The following is a 22776-nucleotide window of genomic DNA, read 5'->3' on the forward strand; positions in this document are numbered from 1 at the left end:
CGTCCGCAGCACCAAACATGCATATATATATATATATATATATATATATATATATATATATATATATATATGCAACTACTAATACATAACTAAATATGCAATTGCAATTCATGGCATTTAAAACATATAAACGTTTCATTTCATTTTCTGGGAAAATCATAAGTATATAGGTATATACGGAAAACCAAAAGCCCACTCACTGGTATGTAGAAGGGTCGTAACCCCCTTGCCTCGAGTGACTGCGCCCGTCCTCAAGATGGGTCTCACCACTTTCAAGCACTAAAACCCACGGAATATCGCCGGGAAAACTCCACCAAAACCGGCCAAACCTGCAACTCACGATCCCGACGTCCAAAACCTTCAAACGAACCACCTCGAGCGTCCTAAGGACCTCACCAAGCTTCCTACAAACTGAAATGGGAATGGTTGAACTCCTAAGGACCTCACAAACACAACTATGTAGTTTTCTTCCTCGATCCGTGATGTTTTCGAGCACAATGGGTCTTGTCTGTACGTATGGTGAAGAAAAGAGAGAAAGAGAGAGAGAGACATGGATATGGGATAGGGAAAGGATGAGGGTGAGTGTGGGTGTGTGTGTGGGGTCCAAAACAGCCAACCAAAACCCCCAAAATGACCACACAACGAAACAAACACACTAGGGGCAAAATTGTCATTTTACCCCTACGGTACGAAAAGTCCGGAACGGGCTGTCACAATATATATTTCTATTTAACACTAAAGAAATCAATAATAAATAAAAGAAAGTGAAATACCATAGCTATAGTTTAGTGGGAGTGCTTGAACTTAATTAGAATTTGACATTGGACAACAATTATGGACCTGGACTTTTTTTTCTTGTAGTTGGTCGTACTACTAGAGTTGATTATTCAGCTTTGAATATGACGTTTTATATGAGTTGCTTCAAAAGTGATCTAATGGCCCAGAACTTGTATGAAATGTATATATTATAATATATATTGCTAAGTTTTGCATCATATATTTTTATTTTTAGTTTGTACTCTTTTTAGTTTGCAACCATTTTTTTTAATTGTACCAATTTTCTTTTCAGTTTTAATTTGTGCCTATTTATTAATTTCTTTTTGTCCATATTTTCCAAACTTTTATTTGTACTCATTTTTTTTAACCATTCTTTGAACCAATAATTTATTAATAATGAACCCATTTGTCTTTAAAAATGTCCCACTTTGTTATATGTAAAATGTACCCTTTTTTTTTTAAGTACCATTTTTTAATGTAAAATGTACCCATTGTTTTCAGATATAAAATGTACCGATTACTTCATATAAAACATACCACCTTCTTTGTATAAAATGTACCAACTTTTTGTATGTAAAATGAACCGTGTAAAAATTACCATTTTTTTTTTATGTAAAATGTCATTAATATAAGTAATGACAAATCATGAGTTTTATTTAAGTATAATTTATCTTAATGATAAATCATGTCATGAAGATAAACTATACTTTTTTATATAAGTTTAATTTAATTTTTAATATTATCAATTCCACAAATTATGGATTTTATTTAAAATATCATTAATATAAGTAACTACAAAATATCAAATTTTAATTTAAAATTATAATAACCTACATAAAAATGCATCATTATATTAATTTCAAGGACTTCAATAAAAAAACTGAAAACTAACATAGTTTCGATAAAAAATATTAATAAATAGGTATCGCATCTAAAGTCACCCATTAAGTTATTAAGGGATCACTCTAACAAAGTAATAAGGAATGAGTGCTAGGTGAGTGAGATAAATAGGACATTTGGTATGCATACCCTGTCATTAAAATGGAAATTCAGAATTGGCAATTTGTGGAAATTTTGTTTATATCTGAAACACTTGCCACGTATCTATTTGTATTTAGTCTTGGGCTAGTTTGGCTTTTTAATAGTCTTGTTGAGATGTATACATTTGAATTTAATTTTTACTAATATAATTACTGTTTGATAAATCATAAGTAAAAAAAACGTGTTACTTGTTATGCCATTTTATGTATTATAATATAAGTATGCGATATGATTGATATGTCATATTTTAAAGTATATCAATTAAAAATACGTATTTATTTTATAATTTAATGAAATTGTAACATCATGTGCCTCTCCTCTGAAAACAAGATAAATATCTCTTTAGATCATGGCCCAAAATAGCAAAAAACAAGAAATAGTATCAAACAAAATAACTTGGCATTGACAAAAAAAAATCATAAAATATCTACGGATGAGTGATATTTTTATTAATATCTTTGTTTCTTTTGTAAAAGACCTATAAATACTCAAAATAAAACACATAAGACACCTTTCGATCAGATGGTATAAAATCAAGAATATACTTCCCCTACACTTTAATATCCGCAATGTTACATTTGCACCATACCCATTTTATTCTCAATATTTTGAGAAACATATTATCTTGATTGGCAATTACTTAGCCCCTAAACCCTCGGCCATGTTTGATTAGTCAGGTCTTCAACAACGTTCATTCTTCAAGTACCCAAATTACTTGTATTTGGGACAACAGTGTGAATTACATTTAAAAAAAACCCAAATAGTATATCAAACAAACCACGTTCTCACCTGGGATATTGGGGGATTTAGTCTTAATGCCAACGGAAAAATCGAAGCTTCTGTTGATATTTTTTTAGCAAAATAAAGGTTCCTCTTGATATTTAATTTGTCTCATCGGATGGCAAAACCCTAAAACGTCCTCACCGAAGTCATCGATCATCTAGAAGTCAAGAACCTTTGGCTTCGGACGCGTGTACTTGTTCTGGGAAAGCACTCCTGCACATAACTTATTAAAAATAGTCCAAACTCCAAACCCTATATATAATACACAACTCTTCCTCCATTTCCACCAACAACTTCCTCCATTTTTAAGTTTCATCCAAGGAAACAAACCCACAAAAACTTTCTACCCATTTTCATATAACAAAAGAAACAGATATTAATATGGCTGAGAAAACCAACCAGGGCTATCCCTTGGCACCAGCAAATGGTTACACAAGAAGTGATGCGGAGTCTTTGCAATCAGCTGATGAGCTGAAACGCAAGAAGAGAATCAAGTTGGCCATTTATATTGGTATTTTCATTGTGTTTCAGATCATGGTCATAACTGCGTTGAGTCTCACTGTTATGAAAGTTAAGACCCCAAAGGTCAGACTAGGCGACATCAATGTCCAAAGCCTCAACTCTATCCCAACAACACCTTCATTCGACACTAAATTCACAACCCAAATCAAAGTCAAGAACACAAATTTTGGTCCATACAAGTATGATGCTGCAATCATCACGTTTTTGTACCAAGGTGCGATTGTCGGGCAAGTTTCAATTCCTAAGAGCAAGGCTGGGATGCTTTCCACCAAAAACGTTGACGTCGAGGTGAGCTTGAGTTCAAGTGCATTGAGCAGTTCTAGTCTTGGCAATGAATTGAGCAGCGGGGTATTGACACTCAATAGTGCGGCTACATTGACTGGAAAGGTTGAATTGATGTTTATCATGAAGAAGAAGAAGTCTTCTACCATGGACTGCACCATTGCATTTGATCTGTCATCCAAGACGCTACAAAGTTTAAAATGCAAGTGAAAACAGACCAAGATTATTTCTTCGTACTCGTTTTAAATTTCCGTGCAAATTTATTTTTATATTTGTTGCTTTCTAATTAATTTTGTTGGTATATATATACTTCCTGACCGCAATTTTTGCATTGTGCCTCTTTTTATATACAGATTGGTAGTGTTGATTACTCTCCTTTTTTTTTCTTTCTTTTTTATTTTTATTTTTTGTGAAGATGCCATAATGAGATAAGATTCAAATGTCTAATAAATCTGAAGAGTGAAAATCAACAGATACTGCAACTTGTAGTCTGTGAATAAAATTAGACCTGACAATTTCTTACACGATACGTAAACGACATGAAAATAACGGGTTTTGAGTCGACACGATTACTAATAGGGTCGTTATCGTGTCACACGATAAGAACCTATTAATAACGGGTCCTTAACAGATTAACATGAGGGTGACACACGGGTAACCCGTTTTGACACGTTAAGAAAAACATTATTTTGATGATTTTAATTTTTTTTAAACTAATAAAAAAAACTTACTATAAAATATAATAGGCATAGTGTGGTGTGTGTGTGTGTCTATATGTATATCAAATATGTATTATTGTATTATTATATTTAAGTTTTATTTATTTATGTATTTATTTTTATAATAAACTATACGCAAAGAGAGGGAGATTAAAAAAAATTATAAAACACATAAAAATAAAAATATCAAAAGTAATTTAAAAATACCAAACACATTAAAAAAATTATAATAATTATTTGATAAGTGCAAAAAATGTGAAAAAATCGGCAAACGCTCGTGAGCGTATCCTCTACGCTTTGAGGATGGGTACATCGCCATTTCAATTTTTAGAATCATACAAGCCCTCATGAATAGTAAAATTATAATAATTAATGTATAAGTCTGAAAAATGTGAAAGCATATATAAATACTCGGGATTGCATCCTCAACCTCGAAATGTAACTCTTTTCATTTTGCATATCCTTGAACATTTGGTATTTTGTAGTAATATACTAATGTTTTTTTCATTAGGATCTTATTTTGGGGTCTATAATACTTGAAAGACAAATGTTTTCTTTTTATTATTTTTTTTATGTTTTGAAGTAAAGTTTATGTGACAATGTGATATGCATATACTAATTTAGTACTAGCATATGGGCACACACAAAGTGTGTGAGAAATTTTTTTATTTTTGTTTTTGAAATAGAAGGAGAGAGGAAGAGAGTGATAGAGAATGTGGGAGCCGGAAGTTTCTTTTTTTTTTTTTTTAATTAGAAATATGTTAGGATTACATATAGGTGAGGCTTTGAAAAAAAAAACAGCAAAATTTGGCTGTGGGAAATTACATTTCTGCCCCATATTTCTTATTCATGTTCTATTTTAATTAGAGGGTTAAACTGGAAATTTCATAGGGTTTTGGTTGACAATGAGTGTTTTATTAATTAGTAGAGATTCTGTTTTAATTAGAGGGTTAAAATGGTAATTTCATAGGATTTTGGTTGATCATGAGTGTTTTATTAATTAGTAGGGATATTAGTAAAGATTATGGTTTCCATTTCTTTAAGTCAATTATATTTTTCATTTTCATTATTTTTTAATTTAAAATATATTTTCTTTAACGGGTAAAGGGTCGGGTCATATTACCTAATAGTATTAATGGGTCAATTTCGGGTCGAGTCATATTAGCCTTTTGCTTTAACGGGTGTTGCACGACACAACATGTTAAGATATTGGGTATATCACGAAAACGACACGAACATGAGAAACACGACACAAATGTCATGTCTAAATAAAATTATGAAAAGAAGTTGATGAAGTGGTCAAATATTTTATTTGATGGATAATAGTGACCCCCTAATTTCCTCAAAGCGATGTTTGCTGATGGGCCAACTTTTGTTGACTATAACTAAACACATAAAATGAAATTATTACTTGGCAAATATTATGTCTCAAGAGTGGACAAGGCACAAGTTGTGCTCATGTAGCAGTTGAGTACAGAGGACGTTGTCTATTTTGTCCACCTCAAAATGCCTCCCATGTCATATATGTCTTTGTATGGATAATATAGTAATGTTCTCTTATCAAATATCTAGCATATATATAATGTTACATCAGTGGTGTAACTCCAACAAATTTAATGATTAAGATATTGTCACGTATTTAAGGAGCCATTTTAGCTCAACCTTTTAATAGATTTTTTTTTTTTTTTTTTTTTTTGAAGATAATCGCCAAAGATTTCCGTCTTGAACAAGGGCCACCAGATAGTCCCTGGCAACTAGGTAAGGAAGAGATTGTTTAAGGCCACCAATAGCCGAACATGGATTATGGGCTTTGGACTCAATCGAGGAGGAAACCACCAAAAAGTCTGATTGTAACCTCGCTATAGCTTCTTCTTTTTCTTTAACAATTACTATTTGTGGGGTCATGATTTTCAAGGGTCCGAATAAGACGGATCGGAATATGAATACCTCCGAAGTCCAATCATGGACTCAAAAGTTTATATGATGGAGTTGTACAGACGGACCATCTACACCACCATCATCCTGATCCAAATAAGTGGGCGAAGTCCGTCGACTTCACTGAGATTGACATTTTGATTCTGTAAGATAGGGAAACTTGATCATTTATGGAATTGTCCAGGTTTCCTTTATTCTTGGAGATTCCTACAATCTAGGGATTTGGAGTGCGCAACAACTAATCACACTCCTAAGAGAATGTAATATCTACTCCTAGATATCCTCTGTGATTTTACCTGTTAAATATGGATCATGTACCTAAGAAGACTCTCTCTCGATTGACGTAAATACACACATTTAGGGTTCATCTTGGGTACAAAAAATTGCATACTCTATTACCTTGCCTACTGCTTAAGTCTCATAAATTGCTTACTAATTTGACCATCAAAGAGCCTTTGGCCAACACCCTATCGGTGCGAAAGTTACTTTACGATTTGTTTATTGTTTTACTTGTAGTCGATCTGCATCTCCTATTCTCATAATGGTGCGCGAATTTGGTTCCAACAATTAGTGCTTTCATTGAGAGTGAACTTATATTCGCTCGGCCATATCACTCTACCACAAACATATCTACAGAAGAAAGTTTAGTTAACGCTGACATTAACACCATAACATAGAACAATCTACTTCCCGGCTACTTTACTAGTCCCGGTGCAAGCAATCAGGTCCCTGACGAAGAATCCGACCGTCGTGAACTCACTGATTAAGAAGAAAATTGGCACCCTACAAAGAAACCTACTCTCAACAATAATTGCATCTATGGAGGATATGAGGTGCCTAAAGACAAGAAATCTTGTAGCCCTAGACCTAGGAAGGGAATTCCAATCACCCTAAGGTGAAACATCCTCAAGCATCACCAATATCACTAAGGACCCTTCATCGAACTACACATGGTTTGATTCTTCAACAACATGAAAAGATATTTAGGCAATCCATTATGAATTCAACCACAATGAATTTCAACGCCTCTCATCTACATGTAGGCTAGGAGAAACATCTCCAAAGCATACCTAAATCAAGGCACCTTCGTCAAAGATAATCCTTGATGTAAACCATACATTGTATAATAAGTTGTATTATCTTATGACTGTTGTATGTTCGTTTGTTGTTTTCTCTTTTTTGTGGTATAAGGAATCCCCTAATATTCTAAATAACACACAGATTTCAAACTTCACACAATTGTTAGTCTAGAAATTTAAAATGTTTAGTGTCGAAGGAGTCTCTTATAGCCCACTTCATGGTGTTCTGATTAGCAGCTTAGAAGGCTCAAGTCGTTTAGGTGCGGTTACGCTACGCAGACCACGGACAAAAGAACATGGCCCCATGATCCAAAAGTTCCAATGGACCATCTGGCTTCTAGAAAGATTATGCAACCCCTAAGGGTTCGGGGTTATAACATTTAAACTTGGGCTCTACACCATTCGAGGGAATAATCGAAAGGGTGATCTGCAAATCATATGAGTAGTGGCTCTGAACTCCAACTCGACTAAGATTACTTCTATCACAGACCAAGGTATTATGCCAAGTATGTTTTGCGGTCATCTTGTGCCTAAGTAAGTCCATTTGAGGCATCTAGACTATGAAATCCTCAAGATGATTTATATTCCAGTGGAACTCCGATGCACAGACATGTCTTAGCCAAGTTAGTTAAGTGTAGTTCGATCATAAATGCTTAGTCTGACAAAAGGATTTCAAAGGTGTTTCTAACCCACATGCAAGTGACCAGGTCCCTAACAAACTTTTGTTTAAGATTTATTATGAATGGACACACAATTCGGGTTAAGAAGAAAGCACCTTCTTGGTGACATGTTGTGACTATTAAATCCTCAAACCCCGAAGAGGGCAAGATAAATGATCAAACAAACACAAAGTCTTGTTTAAAGGAAAAAGATCGGAACAACATTAAGAACGAAAACCATTCAGGACCAACTCGTCACTTTCTCATCCTTAATCCAATAAATATAGTAAATCAACTTCAAAGAAAAGCATTTTTCATAGGCCTTAAACCCAGTGTTAGATTAAGACAGTCCTCCAATTATCAAAGTGAAAATACTTATAAACACTATGTTTTGGGAGATAACATTTTTCCAAATCAATGTTATCGATGGGGGATAAGAGCTCTGTCTCGGGTTTATAGGCTTAATCGTGTTTCGCTTTGTTACCCATCACTCCAAAGTTGCTTTACTTCAAAAGATTGTTGAATTAAGCTAGATTCCACGAATATGAAAGCAAAGGATGAAAATTCTTAAGTACTCTACTTTAACATGCTTAAAAATCTGAATAGAATTAGTAAGTGAAAAAAGATATGTAGGGAAATACAATCAGATAAATGTAGATTCAAAAGAGCCAAAGTCCCATGACTAAGGAAAACGACAAGGTGTTCAATTTTGGAAGTGACAAGCCACCTTCTTGGAAAAAAAAAATTGTGTAATGATAAATGAAAGTAAAAAAACTACGACTACACATCATAAGTGGTTCCAACATCGACGACCTTACCCTTGTTCACGACAGACAAATCTTTGGAAGTAGCTTTGGAGTTGGAGGGAGAAATCACTTTAGGCCTTTCCTCGGAGTCGGCGCTAGATCCAGCACCCTCAAAAGCCTCAAACTCTATGATATCGTCTGACGAGCTCAGAGGAGCTGGGAAATTGGCTGTTTTGATCTCCGCCATCTTGTAATAAGAGTCTCAACTATTACAATAGTCTTATCCAACAAAATAGGTGACAACCCTTGATAATACTTCAGCTCGAAAACCTCTTCAAAAGTTACACGAATATCTGCTAACTCCACCTTATTCTTGTCTATGGCTAGTTGAAAAGCTTTAGTATGAGCATCCTCATTCAGCTCCATTACTCACTAGAATCATTCTAAGTCTGGCTGAAAGATGGCGCAATCTATGCCCCACACACTACGCTCCGCTTTACCTCTAGCCATCAACGCTTGTTTTAGCTCCACGCTAACTTGACCACTATTGCCTTAAGGTCGTCAGCCTAGTTTTCCTCACTGCACAGTTTGTCCATCAAATTGTCCTGCTTGACCTCCCATGAATGCTCCACCACCTACTTAACCGCCAACACCTTTTCTAGCTCTGCATTTTTCTTCTACAACAGTCTACCAACTTGGATTTTGCATCCATGTTTGTTCTTATAGGCAGCCTCCAACATGTAAACCTTCTCAACTTGACTTAGAAGTGCTGCCTCAATCCACACATTAGTCTGTTTAAGAAGTGAATGAGAATAAGGCAAGGATAGAAGAAACCAACACAAATTAAGTAAATAACGGAGCACTTACCACTTATCGACTCTAGTGACAATCCTTAATCAGGTTATCAAAGTGTGAACTTGCCTCTTTGAAGTCAAAATGAGTGATGGTTATAAGGATCAATGCTTAGGCATGTTCCACATTGTGAAGGCAATTAGAATTGGTTGAAAGTGCCTGCCAATTCTAGGCCGATCTGAGAATCAAATAAGGTTGAACTCCACTTATTGTTGAGGTGGAAAGCTAGATCATTAGACAAACGCCGAATGAGGTCATACCAAACTACCAACCAGCTCGTTTACTTGAATGGTTGTAGAAAGTGGGGTAGGGTGATGTTAAGAAATTATCATCTCACTTAAAGAAGTAATGAATACATAATGTTGTTGCTGCTCTTGGTGGTGTTGTTGTCTTTCCTACTGCTGATGTTCTTGTTGTTAATGTTCATGATACTGCTGCTCTTGCTGTTGTTCTGCTGCCTAGTAGATCAAGCCCTCGATAATGTTGATGAAGTTTTTGCCTTAGCTAGATAACTCTCTCTTCTTCTTCCCTGGTCCCTGTAGTGCTGAGACCTATTATTGATCCGCCTTAAGAAGCTTTAGCTCGAAAGAAGTAGAAGCTCAATCCATTTCATCAATTTTTTCTTGTGGGGTGGAAAAACTCCTTTCACTTGTAGACTTCTTCTTAAGTGTCGTGTCCTTACTCGACTTCTTTGCGGCGTCATCAAACAGTTCATTATTCTTTTTCTATGATCTAGGCAACTCTGGAACTTCGATCGAGTAGATTCCCTTCTTAGTATCTTTCACTTCAATCTAGAGCGGCTTCTTCTAGGCACCTCTGGAACTCCGATCGAGCGGACTCCTTTTTTAGTGTCTTTCACTTCGATCTAGAACGGATTATTATTCTTCTTCTTCTTTTTCTTCTTCTTTGATCTAGGCAACTTTAGAACTCCAATTGAGTATATTACCTTCTTAGCATCTTTCACTTTGACCTAGAGCGGCATAGGGACATGATAGTTACAACGTTTGACAATAACATCCCTACTATGCTTCCTAACCAGTTTAGGAGCAATAAGGCACTTCTAGTGGCGATGTGCTATAGGAATAACATTGAAGGATTTGTCAATCAACTCCAATCAACACAACTCGATGCTCCCCACGTCATTACCACACTGAAGATCGAAAATTGGAGTGTTCTGGACCAAAACCCCTTAGATGTGACATTTCCAGTTGTCATAGACCTCTAGGAGATCCTTGTAAGAGTCTTTGTCGTGCCTGGGAAAATATGTGATATACATCCCCATGCAAACTGGGTCAATATTGGAAGAAGTAATGCGTCACTGAACTCTTCCACAAGGTGCACAACATGCAAAATTCCTAGATCCTAAGGTCTGCTCCATACCATCCATTATGTAATTCAAAGCATGTGATGATAGAGAAGGAGGATGAGTGACGTTGTACAGAACAACGTTGTAGCTTACCAGGATCTCTTTGAAAAGAGCAAATAGCGGAAATTTTAATCCTAAGTTTAGGTAACAGGGATGGATTTTGGTACACGGGGGCTCGAGATCTGAATATTCAAGCAAAGATGCTTGAATATTATGGCCGACTTCTAACCAGACCTCGCAGTCATTCAACAAATCTTTGCCCTGCCACACGAAAACTTCTCGTTCCCCCTTACTACGCACCCTGACCAACAGAGGCATAGTTGGCAGCATGGTAGGAAGGACAACGGAAGAAGACATTCTTGAATTGAAGAAGTTGAGAAAAGAATTTGGAGATGGAAGTTTTAGACAAACGAAGGCAAAGTCTCTGTGGAAATTTCAAAAGAAGAGTTGAAGGCTTTAATGCTTTGAAGTGTGAAGAACATAAAGAAGAAATTTGAAGAAATTTATAGAAGATATTTCAGAGTCATCTTACTGTTGAATTCGGATCATCAATAGGTAATCAAATCACTTAATATGTTTAAGTATTAAACTTTAGGCTAAATTTTTTTCGTGGTCTGTGGTGACGTCGTACTTCTAATATGACCCTCATCATGAAAATTTTATTAGTTAAACCCTCGTAGTGAGGCCGATTACCAATTTGTGAGGCAACAACTTTGGGACAATGGTCCTCTCCTCCAAACAAATTGTTTTCACATTCAAATCTTCAACTAGCTTGGAAGAGAGGACCTAGCCTCTAGGTAATTTTGTAGGCAACAAAGAAGCAAGCATCACTAAATCAAATGTTATGGCCTTCTTAGTTTAATTAAAAGGACGAATTTAACCCCACACGTGAGGTTTATGTACTTTGTTTAACGGAAGACTAACGAAAATTTAGGTTGGATCTCAATTGCTAACAACACACATTATTCTAAAAATCCCCACCTTAGTGCCGCATAGCCACCTAGACACTAGGCGGCTACCAGACATTTGAAAATTAAGAAATGATTCATAGACTTGCTTCGGCGCTCGCTTAGCCCATTCAAACGCATTTAGGCACTCGCCTAAGTTGCAACTCTCACTTAGACAAAAATAGATAACTTTCATTTTGTTTTTTTTTTTTTTCAATAAACTGTAAGACATTTTATATACTTAAATCTGCCTAGGCACTAGGTCCTGACCCGCCGCCCAACTAGCGCCTACCATCTTTTAGAACTTCGACGATGCATACTACGAAAATTTAGTTAACAACTTTTTCACTACAAGAGTCGCATAGAAAGTGCAGTGTCACAACATGAAATAAATAAATAAATAAATAAAAGGTCTAAATTTTAAACTTTGACTATTTGTAACATTTGGCTAATACTAGGGAGACTAGATTTTTAAATCAAATTTTGTAAACCAAATGATGTGGTTGTTGACGATTGAATTATTACTTAAGTGTTGATTAAGGTGCTTATTTCCTAGTAGTGACACATTATTAGAAATTAAAAACGAACAGTTACATTTGCATCTTCTGCTAAAATATTAAAGAGAAACTCAAGACCTAATTCATCCCAGCCAAATCTCTTGCCATGCTTGACGACGTACGCTGCTATTGAATGGGCTGCACGATTGCATTGACGAGGGGTAAAGCAAAACCTTACCAACTGAAATAAGCTAGTCATTTGCCAAATGTTTTATATATAAATCTCGAGATTCACATCAACCGGGGTCTTCTTGTTTAGCATCTTGATCAAGCCTTTGGAATCCAATTCCACCACCAGTCTAGTACTAACCTCCTCATCCTCCCTCTCCACCATCGTCTCTAGGCCCTGTCTAATCACCTCCATCTCCACCATGGTGGCGTCCCCAAACTGTTCACCTCCTACCCCTCCTGCGAGCTTTGGGATACCCGCAAAGTCCCTAAGTACCCACCCCACCCCTCTCTCCCCTGTGTCCTTCCATGCTGCATCACAGTTCAATTTTAACTCCCCATAATCCGACTTCTGCTACTTAACTACTCCTTCCCCCATCTCTCACCCCTTCCTCATACTCCACCCCCTCACCCGTACCCTCACCGATTTCTTCCCCAAAGCCCAACCCAACCCCATATCTCCTACCTCTCCTATCTGCCCCACCTTCCCCCACCGTAACATCCATAACATTCCTATATTCCTCCACATGCCACTGCCATAAATCCACCGCAACCTGTGGTAACGTCCGCACCCCCTTAAAAACCATTTCATTCCTAGACTTCCAAATTCGCCAGAAGCCAAAGGCCACCTGTTGCACGATCAAATCAGCATCTACTTCTTTCTCCAAACGCTTTACAATATGCTATCATCCCTCCAGAAAATCATTCACCCCCATAGCTGCCTTATTTATTTGCAATGATGTCCCAAACCAAAAGATACGACTAAACTCACAATCGAAGAAAATATGAGCCTCAGTTTCATCACTTGCTCCACATAGTTCACATCTATTCACTATTCGGATCTTCCTATGTTCCAAATTATGTCTAACCACCAAAGCCTTCCTACCAGCCTTCCACATAAAGAACCAGAGTTTCTGTGGAATAGCAAGGGTCCAAATTTTCTTCCACGTCCCTCATAATAAACCCAAAGAACTCGCCATCCCACTCCCTTTCTTTCCAAACTCACCATTTTTCAACGTTTCCATTGCAACATGATAACCCGACCGTTCCGTATACACCCCGCTCTTCGTATAATGCCAAATTCTTTTATCCTCACACCCATGTCGACTAACCCGTATAGATTGAATCAACTCAACATCCTCCGGTGCCACTTCCATCGCAAGCACTTCCAAATTCCACCTCTGACTATCCGCTGTGATCAACTCACACACCCTTGTATTAGGATCCATATTCCTTAACACCGGTTTAAACGAATGAGGCTTAGGCACCCATGGCTCAGCCACTCGAACCTTCTCTCCATTCCCCACCCTTCATCTAACCCCACGGTGCAAAATTTGTCTCCCCAAAAGGATACCTTTCCACCCCAGGATGATTTCTTCTGCTGACCTGCCTCCAGAAAATATGAATTAGGAAAATATTTGTCCCAAAACACCATACTAAGCATTGAATCCGGCTTGCACAACACCCTCCAACTAATTTTAGCAAGCATAGCCAAATAAAACCCAATAAGGTCTCGAAAGCCCAAACCTTCAACCTTCTTACTCTCGGTCATCTTATCCCATGCCACCCAATGACATCCCTGGTTTTCGCTTGACTTCTCCACCAAAACTAAGCAATAATTCGCTCCATCTCCTTACACGTGGTCACTGGCAATTTAAGACATGACTTAGCATGATTCGGCATCGCCATTGCCACCGATTTAATCAACATTTCCTTCCCTGCCAGTGACAAAAATTGCTTCGCCCACCTATCTATGCGACTTTCAATGCCACGTTGTACAGATTCAAAAACCGCCTTCTTCGAATGTCCAAAATCTGCCTGGATCCCCAAATATTTGCCAAAGCCGTCTCTTGCTTGGATATTCATTCTCGACACAATACGCTTTTAATTCTTCTTTAAACAACCCTTCCCAAAGAAAATAGAACTTTTCTCCAAGTTAATGATTTGACCGGATTCTTGACCATACTTCTCCAATATCCTTATTACGTTCCCTGCCTCCGTCTCATCCGCTTTGCAAAACACCACCGAATCATCCGCGAAAAACAAATGAGAGATGGCATTTGCTCCAGGCGCCACCCACACCCCACTAATCTACCCTTCCATTTCATTTTTCCAAATATAAGTTGATAGAGCTTCTGCACATATGAGAAAAAGGAAAGGTGATAACGGGTCACCCTGCCTCAACCCCCTCTCCGGTCGGAAGTACCCTGATAGAACACCATTCACCATCACATTATATGACACCGTAGAGATGCATTCACATATCCATGTACAAAATAGTGGATGAAAACCCAAGTTTCTCGTAACCTCAATCAGGAAAGGAGGTACCCTGATGGAACACCATTCACCATCACACTATGTGACACCGTAGAGATGCATTTACGTATCCATGTACAAAATAGTGGATGAAAACCTAAGTTTCTCATCACCTCAATCAGGAAACTCCATTCCACTCGATCATACGCTTTTGCCATATCTAATTTGACCGCCATTCGACCCTCCTTGCCCTCCACACCCTGTTTTAAAGAATGCAATATTTCATGAACAACCAAAATGTTATCATGAATTTGCCCCCCCCGGTACAAATGCCGATTGATTGCCACTAATAACCCGGTCCATCACATTCTTCAATCTTTTTGTCAGAACTTTAGCAATTATCTTATACACAACATTACATAAAGAGATCGGCCTAAGTTATGTCATCCTTCACGGAGCCTTCACCTTCGGAATTAAAACAATATGGGTATGATTAACCTTCTGTAACAACCTCCCCGAGTGGTGAAAAGCCTGCACCATCCGGATAATATCCTCCCCCACCACCTCCCAATGATCCTGAAAGAACCCAGCCGTAAAATCGTCAGGACCCAGAGATTTAGTAGCTGGAATCTGGTACACATCATCTCTAATTTCATCCACAGAAAATGGCCTAATAAGTTCTGCATTCTGCCTTTCATCAACCTTTCTTCCCACACAAAACGTTTTGGATCAGTTCATTTACAATTGTCCAATAAGTACACTAGTCGTATTGGGTTGTGGGATGCATTAGTGAAGACATAAATTGTCAATCAATGGACTACAAAATGACAATTTATATGAATTATACGAATGCCTTTTTGTAGCAACAACGTACACTTATTGGATTGTATGTAATTAAGTTAATTACAATATAAGTACATTATTAATGGGTCTTTGTACCGTCTCTAAAATTCTAGCAAAATTACCTTAATACAGCACCATGAGTAGTTTGGTTTCCAATTTCTTGTACATGAACCTTAGGATGGAAGTCCAAACTGGACGACTGACCCCATCGAAGCTTCTATGGATATAATAAGGATTCTCAACTTTATATTTCAATTGCAATGCTCACGCCACCATCAAGAAGTCGTAAGGGTACACCAGTCGCGTTTGGCGTGTATGAAATAAAATTTAAAAAGTAATATATCCCCTTACATGTGTAACATGCAGGAAGCAAACTCACACCCATAATACTTTATAAATATGCATAACATTTTACTACCGTAGCCACAAACACAACTCTCTATTTCCCAACCCATCTCTAGAAGTAAAATACAACTTTCCAAGAAAAGGGAGAAATATTGTTCATTTTCTATTTTTCTAAGTAAAGAAATTAAAATGGCTGAGAAAGTAGTAGCTGAGAAGTACCACCAATTGGAACCAGCAACTGGGCACTCCGGAGATGATCATGAAGCTTCAGCCACGACGCAATCCGAGGAGCTCAAACGCCAGAAGAGAATTAAGATGTACAAATACATTGGCATTTTCATCGTCTTTCAAATCGTAGTGATGAGCGTTTTTGGTATGACTGTGATGAAAGTTAAGTCCCCAAAAATCAGGTTGGGCAACATCTACGTCCAAAGTCTCAACTCCGACCCGGCAGCACCTTCATTCGACATGAGCTTCATAACCCAAATCAGAGTCAGGAACTTAAACTGGGGTACCTATAAGTTTAATGCCGGCATGGCCACGTTTATGTACCAAGGTGTGCCCGTTGGGCAAGTTGTTATTCCGAATAGCAAAGTCGGAATGCGGTCCACGAAAAAAATTGATGTTGTGGTGAGTGTGAATTCTGCAGCATTGCCGAGCAACTCCGCTCTTGGAAGTGAGCTGAGCAATGGGCTGCTGATGTTGAGCAGTCAAGCCAAGCTGAGTGGAAAGGTTACGTTGATGATGATCATGAAGAAAAACAAATCTGCTGAAATGAGCTGCTCTATGGTGTTTAATTTGGCAGCCAAGTCTGTCCAAAATTTGGATTGTAACTGAGAGAATATGGGCGCTATACCATGAGCCAACTTTATTTTTATGTTTCGAGACTTGATTTAGTTTTTACTTACTTAATATTCACAAATTCCGCCATTACTTCTTGTTTGAATTTTTTTAATTGTGTATGCATTACCTTGCAATTTTTTTCAATTGTGTCCACATTATTTAAGGAAGTCCTAAATTCAAAACTCGCAAAATAAATAAAAGAAAGTGAAATAACATAGCTACAGTTTAGTGGGAGTGCTTGACCTTAATTAGAATTTGACATTGGGAAACCATAATGGACCTGGACTTTTTTGTTCTTGTAGTTGGTGCTACGAACTGGAGTTGATTATTCAGCTTTGAATATGACTTTTTATGGAGTTGCTTCAAAAGTGAAACTAAAGTGGCCAAAGCTTAAGGGGTAGAAATTAAGTTAATAATATGAGATAAGTTAATATTAAAGGGCTAGAAGTTAATAATCATGACCTTCTTGTTTTCTTTTTCTCCTATGATGAAAGTGATGGCATGTCAAAGAAAAAAAATGAAAGTGATTAATTTAGGTGTCAATAATGCCAAAAATGTTTTTATCACAAATGGTTTATGAGATTGATCGAGCTCATCATTTTGATCATTCACTTAGAGGAAAACTTGTTGAAAATGAATTCCACATTTATGCAAGTACAAACTTTGCATGAGCTTAGAAGTAAATTAAGTTGCTCCTTATGTTGCCAATTGTTTTATGGTGCAACTCCAACTTTTTTCTTAGTATCATTGTAGATTGTCTCACGTGTGAAGCCCAATAGCTAGACCTGACATTTGTGTCGTGTTTTCTATGTTCGTGTCATTTTAGTAATATACTCAATATCTTAATGGGTTATATTGTGTAACACTTGTTAAAATGAGTCGAAATCGACCCTTTAATATTAACGGGTAATACGACCCAACCAGTGACCCGTAAATAAAATATATTTTTAATCAATAAATAATAAAATGAAAAACATGATTGTCATTTACGTTTACACTCCATTCTTCTTACCGAATTTCTCTTTTTTCAGATTTTCTGGTTTTGAAAACATTATCTTTTAGCAGATGCAGAAAGATAAATTGTTCGGATTGTTAATATCATGTTCAAATTATTACGGTTAACGAAAATATTGCTTGGAGTTTATAAAGTCTCTAGAAAGTATACAACATCGACTCGTATTTCAGTTAACCATAAACATCAAAACGTGATATCAACAATCTGAACCGTTTATTTTTCTCCATCTGCTAAAAGATAATGTTTTCAAAAAAGAAGATTTGAAAAACGGAATCCGATTAGAAGAATAGAGCTTAAAAGAAAATCGACGGTTTAATATAAATCAAGGTTTTATGGATTATGGTGTCGAAAATTCGAAGTTAAGCCATTCACGAAAGTAGTAAAGCTTGTGATCACAACTAATTGTACCTTTTTTTTAATATTTTTCACGTGTCTACATTGATTATTCTTAATTTTGCACTCAAAAAAAAAAAAAAAAAAATCCATGAGAGTTTGGAGGCTTTTAAAAATCTAAACAATAATGTAACCATTGTATAAGTGTAGAGGATGTAATCACAAGCGTTTATATATATATATATATATATATATATATTCACATTTTTCAACTTGTACTTTAGTTATTATGAATTTAATTTATTTGAACTCCCCCTAAAATGCTATTCGAGAGGGTTTTGTAGGGTTTTAAAAATCGACGTTGTACCCATCATCAAAGCATAGAGGATGCAAGCACGATTTTTCACTTGTAAATAAATTATTATGAATTTTTTAATCAACATATTTTTAACTTGCTTTATAATTTTAATGTGCATCGGAATTTTAAATCTCACTTATATGAGAATAAGTACTATAGCTATTGTAGTAACTAGTAAGGTTTTTTTTAATAGTTTAAAGTTATCAAACAAACTTTTTTCTTAACCGGTTACCTGCATGTAAACCCGTTAAGAATTTATTAATAGATGACCTGATAACAACTTGATTGGTTATTATGTTGACCTGAAACTCGTTAATTTGTGTCGTTTTCGTGTCGTGTTAACGAGTCATATAAAAAATTGTCAGGTCTAACAACAGCAACACGTGCTACACGCTATCTCATTTGTGTTATCTAAGTATTAAGCTCAAAAATTCGTCATACATGGAAAGGTATGTTGAGAAACATATTATTCTCAATATCCCCAATTTTACATTTGCACCATACCCATTTTATTCTCAATATCTTGATAAACATATTAACTCGATTGATTATTACATAAGCCCCCTAAACCCTCGGCCATGTTTGATTAGTCAAGTCTTCAACAACGTTCACTCTTCAAGTACAGAATATTTCTTGCTTGTATTTGGGGACAGTCAATTAAATTTAAAAAAGAAGCCCCAAATAGTATATATCACAAACCATGTTCTCACCCGTGAATGGGGGATTTAGTCTTAATGCCAACGGAAAAATCGAAGCTTCGGTTGATATTTTTTAAGCAAAATGACGGTTCCTCTTGATATTTAATTTGTTCCATCTGAAAGCAAAACCCTAAAAGGTCCTCACCAAAGTCATCGATCATCTAGAAGTCAAGAACCTTTGTCTTTGGACGCGTTTGGTGTCCGCAATAAAATATTAAAAGAATTTACAATTCCTTCCCCGAACTTACTTGTTCTGGTAAAGCACTCCACCACATAACTTATTAAAAATAGTCTAAACTCCAAAACCTATATATAATACACATCTCTTCCTCCATTTCCACAAACAACTTCCTCCTGTTTTAAGTTTGATCCAAGGAAACAAACCCCCCAAAAAAAAACAACCACAAAAACCTTCTTCCATTTTCATATCACAAAAGTAAAGGATAATATGGCTGAGAAAACCAACCAGGGCTATCCCTTGGCACCAGCAAATGGTTACACAAGAAGTGATGCGGAGTCTTTGCAATCAGCTGATGAGCTGAAACGCAAGAAGAGAATCAAGTTGGCCATTTATATTGGTATTTTCATTGTGTTTCAGATCATGGTCATAACCGCGTTGAGTCTCACTATTATGAAAGTTAAGACCCCAAAGGTTAGGCTAGGCAACATCAACGTCCAAAACCTCAACTCTGTCCCAGCGACACCTTCATTCGACACTAAATTCACAACTCAAATCAAAGTCAAGAACACAAATTTTGGTCCATACAAGTATGATGCTGCAATTATCACGTTTTTGTACCAAGGCGCGACTGTTGGGCAAGTTTCTATTCCCAAAGGCAAGGCTGGAATGCTTTCCACCAAAAACGTTGACGTCGAGGTGAGCTTGAGTTCAAGTGCATTGAGCAGTTCCAGTCTTAGCAGTGAATTAAGCAGCGGAGTATTGACACTCAACAGCGCGGCTACGTTGACTGGAAAGGTTGAATTGATGTTTATCATGAAGAAGAAGAAGTCTTCCACCATGGACTGCGCCATTGCATTTGATCTGTCATCCAAAACGCTCCAAAGTTTAAAATGCAAGTGAAAACAGACCAAGATTACTTCCTTGTACACGTTTTTATTTTCTGCAAATTTATTTTTATATTTGTTGCTTTCTTATGAATTTTGTTGGTATATATATACTTCTTGACCGCAATTTTTGAATTGCGCTTTTTCGTTATATACAGATTGGTAGTGTTGATTACTCTCTTTTTTTAATTTCCTTCTATTTTTGGGAATTTGATGCCATAATTAGATAAGATTCAAATATCCAATAAATTTGAAGAGCCAAGACCAACAGATACTGCAACTTGCAGACTGAATAAAAGTATGAAACGGAGTTGGATGAAATGGTCAAAATATTTTATTCGAGGGATGATAGTGACCCCGTAAGTTCCTCAAAGTGATGTTTGCTTACAGGCCAACTTTAGTTGACTATAATTAAACACATAAAATGAAATTATTACCTGTCAAATATTATATCTTAGTAGAGGACAAGGCACAAGTTGTGCTCATGTAGCAGTTGAGTACATATGATGATGTCTATTTTGCCCAACTCAAAATGCCTCCCATGTAATATATTTCTTTGTTTGGCAATAAAATTCTACTCTTCTTCCATGAAAATTTGGAAACCTAAGAAGCAAGAAGATAAGATGCCTCATGTGGGATGCTGAACAATAAATATCCGTTCCAGCCAATGTATTCTATTAGTATATGTGAAACATGTGGGCGCTGCTGGAAAATAAATAATGAGCTTCCTATTTTTATGGTTTGCTTATAAATTGGATAATAGGCGAAGCCAATCATCTGTATTTTGTTTCGTTCATAAAAATAAAATAAAGCAATCTAATCGATTCTTGTCAAAAAAAAAAAAAAAAAAAAAGTTAGTCTATGATACCTTAATAAAATATAATGTTACATCCGTAGTGTAACTCTAACAAATTTAATGATTAACATGTTGTCACATATTTAAGAACCCTTTTGGCTCAACCTTTTAATAAATTTCTTTGGAAGATCATTGCCAAAGATTTCTGTCTTGAACAAGGGCCACCAAATAGTCCCCGGCAACAAGGTAAGAAAGAGATTGTTTAAGGTAACCAATGAGCCAAATATGGATCATGGGCTTTGGACTCAACATAGAAGGAGACGGCAGCGATCCAATTAATTAGAAGAGATTTCCACCTTGAAAAAGGGCCACCCTCACCATCAAAAAGTTTGACCATAACCTCGTTATAGCTTTTTTTACAATTATTATTTGTTGGATCATGATTCTCCATGGTCGGAGTAAGATGGATCGGAGTACAGATGCCTCAGTAGTCCGGTTATGGACTCAACAGCTTCTATCACAGAGATGTACAGACGGGCCATAGATTTCACCATCATTCGAATAAGTGGGCAAAGTCCGTCAACTTCACTAAGATTGACATTCTTGTTCTACACGATAATGAAACCTGATTCGATATGGAATAAGTCAGGTTTCCTATATTCTTGGAGATTCCTATAATCTAGGGATTTGGCGTGCACCGCAAGTAATCATACTTCTAAGGCGATGCAATATCTACTCATAGATATCTCTTGGATTCTCCCAGTAATATACAGATCATGTACCCTAAAAGACTCTCTCTCAATTGGCATAAATACACCCATTAGGGTCCATTTCGGGTAACACAATAATTGCATACTCTATTCTCTTGCCTACAACTTGAGTCTCATAAATTACTTACTAACTTAACTGTCGAAAGCCTTTGGCCGACACCCCACCAGTGGGGCGCAAATTTAATTCCAACAATTAGTGTTTTTATTAAGAGTGAACTTATATTTGCCGGACCAGATCACTCTACCACAAGCATATATGCATAAGAAACTTTAGTTAACACTGACGTTAATACCATAACAGAGAACAATCCACTTCCCAACGACTCTACTACTCCCGACACAAGCAATTAAGTCCCTGATTGCTCAACCACCCCATGGAACAACGATGCTCCTGCTTCTCGAACCTTTCCCACAATGAATCAAATATAGGAAACCTTACAAAAGATCAGTGCCTCAGTTTGCGAGCTACAGAAGACCAACATAGCATCTCGAGAGGAAAACAATGCAAACTTTATGGACATCAAAAGCCAGATGAAGGCCTTGGAGAATTTCAGCGGGTCTACCCTGCAAACCCAGACTCCGGTCTTCGTTTATGTGAAATTAAGTAACATAACTCTAGTAGGACAGCCAATCGCATCGATCTCCATTTCGACCCAGCATAAGTCACTAATCTTAATGCAAGCATGGAGCAATTCGACATCCAAATGGTTATTCACGCCTTTGCAAGTAGGATCTGAGTCCAACGCAACTTTGATACTTGGGACATTGCACAAGCGCCTCGCATGGAGCCTCAGCACCTGAGCTTCGACGATCCTGAATCTTCAGGAGAACAAGAGCTGGGCCGACCACTGAACTGTGACAACCTTAAGAACCGCTTCAGGAACCCAAGTGTGAGTAGCTTCGGGATAATGAAAGGTGCCTACTATTAAAATAGAAATAATAAAATATTGAATCAGTAATTTACAAAAGTGGGATGCTGACCATTAATTTGGTTTTTGTCGAACTAAAAGACTGTTGGTCA

At 36.8% G+C, this 22776-nt stretch overlaps 3 protein-coding genes across 3 annotated transcripts; all 3 read left to right on the forward strand.

Annotated features, from left to right (window-relative positions):
* The first annotated feature begins 2768 nt into the window (after positions 1-2768).
* LOC137709710 (late embryogenesis abundant protein At1g64065-like) lies at positions 2769-3736 on the forward strand. Its single transcript, XM_068448691.1, has one exon. The coding sequence runs from the start codon at positions 2983-2985 to the stop codon at positions 3613-3615; it is 633 nt and encodes a 210-aa protein (XP_068304792.1). The 5' UTR covers positions 2769-2982; the 3' UTR covers positions 3616-3736.
* A 12202-nt stretch (positions 3737-15938) lies between these two features.
* Positions 15939-16807, forward strand: LOC137709739 (late embryogenesis abundant protein At1g64065-like). The gene has a single exon (XM_068448719.1). The coding sequence runs from the start codon at positions 16067-16069 to the stop codon at positions 16712-16714; it is 648 nt and encodes a 215-aa protein (XP_068304820.1). The 5' UTR covers positions 15939-16066; the 3' UTR covers positions 16715-16807.
* Positions 16808-19453: 2646 nt separating this feature from the next.
* LOC137711723 (late embryogenesis abundant protein At1g64065-like) lies at positions 19454-20378 on the forward strand. Its single transcript, XM_068450981.1, has one exon. It carries the CDS (start codon positions 19573-19575, stop codon positions 20203-20205), a length of 633 nt encoding a protein of 210 aa, XP_068307082.1. The 5' UTR covers positions 19454-19572; the 3' UTR covers positions 20206-20378.
* The last annotated feature ends 2398 nt before the right edge of the window (positions 20379-22776 follow it).

The sequence above is a fragment of the Pyrus communis genome, chromosome 12 (genome assembly GCF_963583255.1).
Source record: "Pyrus communis chromosome 12, drPyrComm1.1, whole genome shotgun sequence".
NCBI classification, from domain to species: domain Eukaryota; kingdom Viridiplantae; phylum Streptophyta; class Magnoliopsida; order Rosales; family Rosaceae; genus Pyrus; species Pyrus communis.

Excerpts from the sequence above, each read along its gene's own strand:
- LOC137709739 (XM_068448719.1), top strand. The coding sequence starts at position 16,067 with ATGGCTGAGAAAGTAGTAGCTGAGAAGTACCACCAATTGGAACCAGCA.
- LOC137711723 (XM_068450981.1), top strand. The coding sequence starts at position 19,573 with ATGGCTGAGAAAACCAACCAGGGCTATCCCTTGGCACCAGCAAATGGT.
- LOC137709710 (XM_068448691.1), top strand. The coding sequence starts at position 2,983 with ATGGCTGAGAAAACCAACCAGGGCTATCCCTTGGCACCAGCAAATGGT.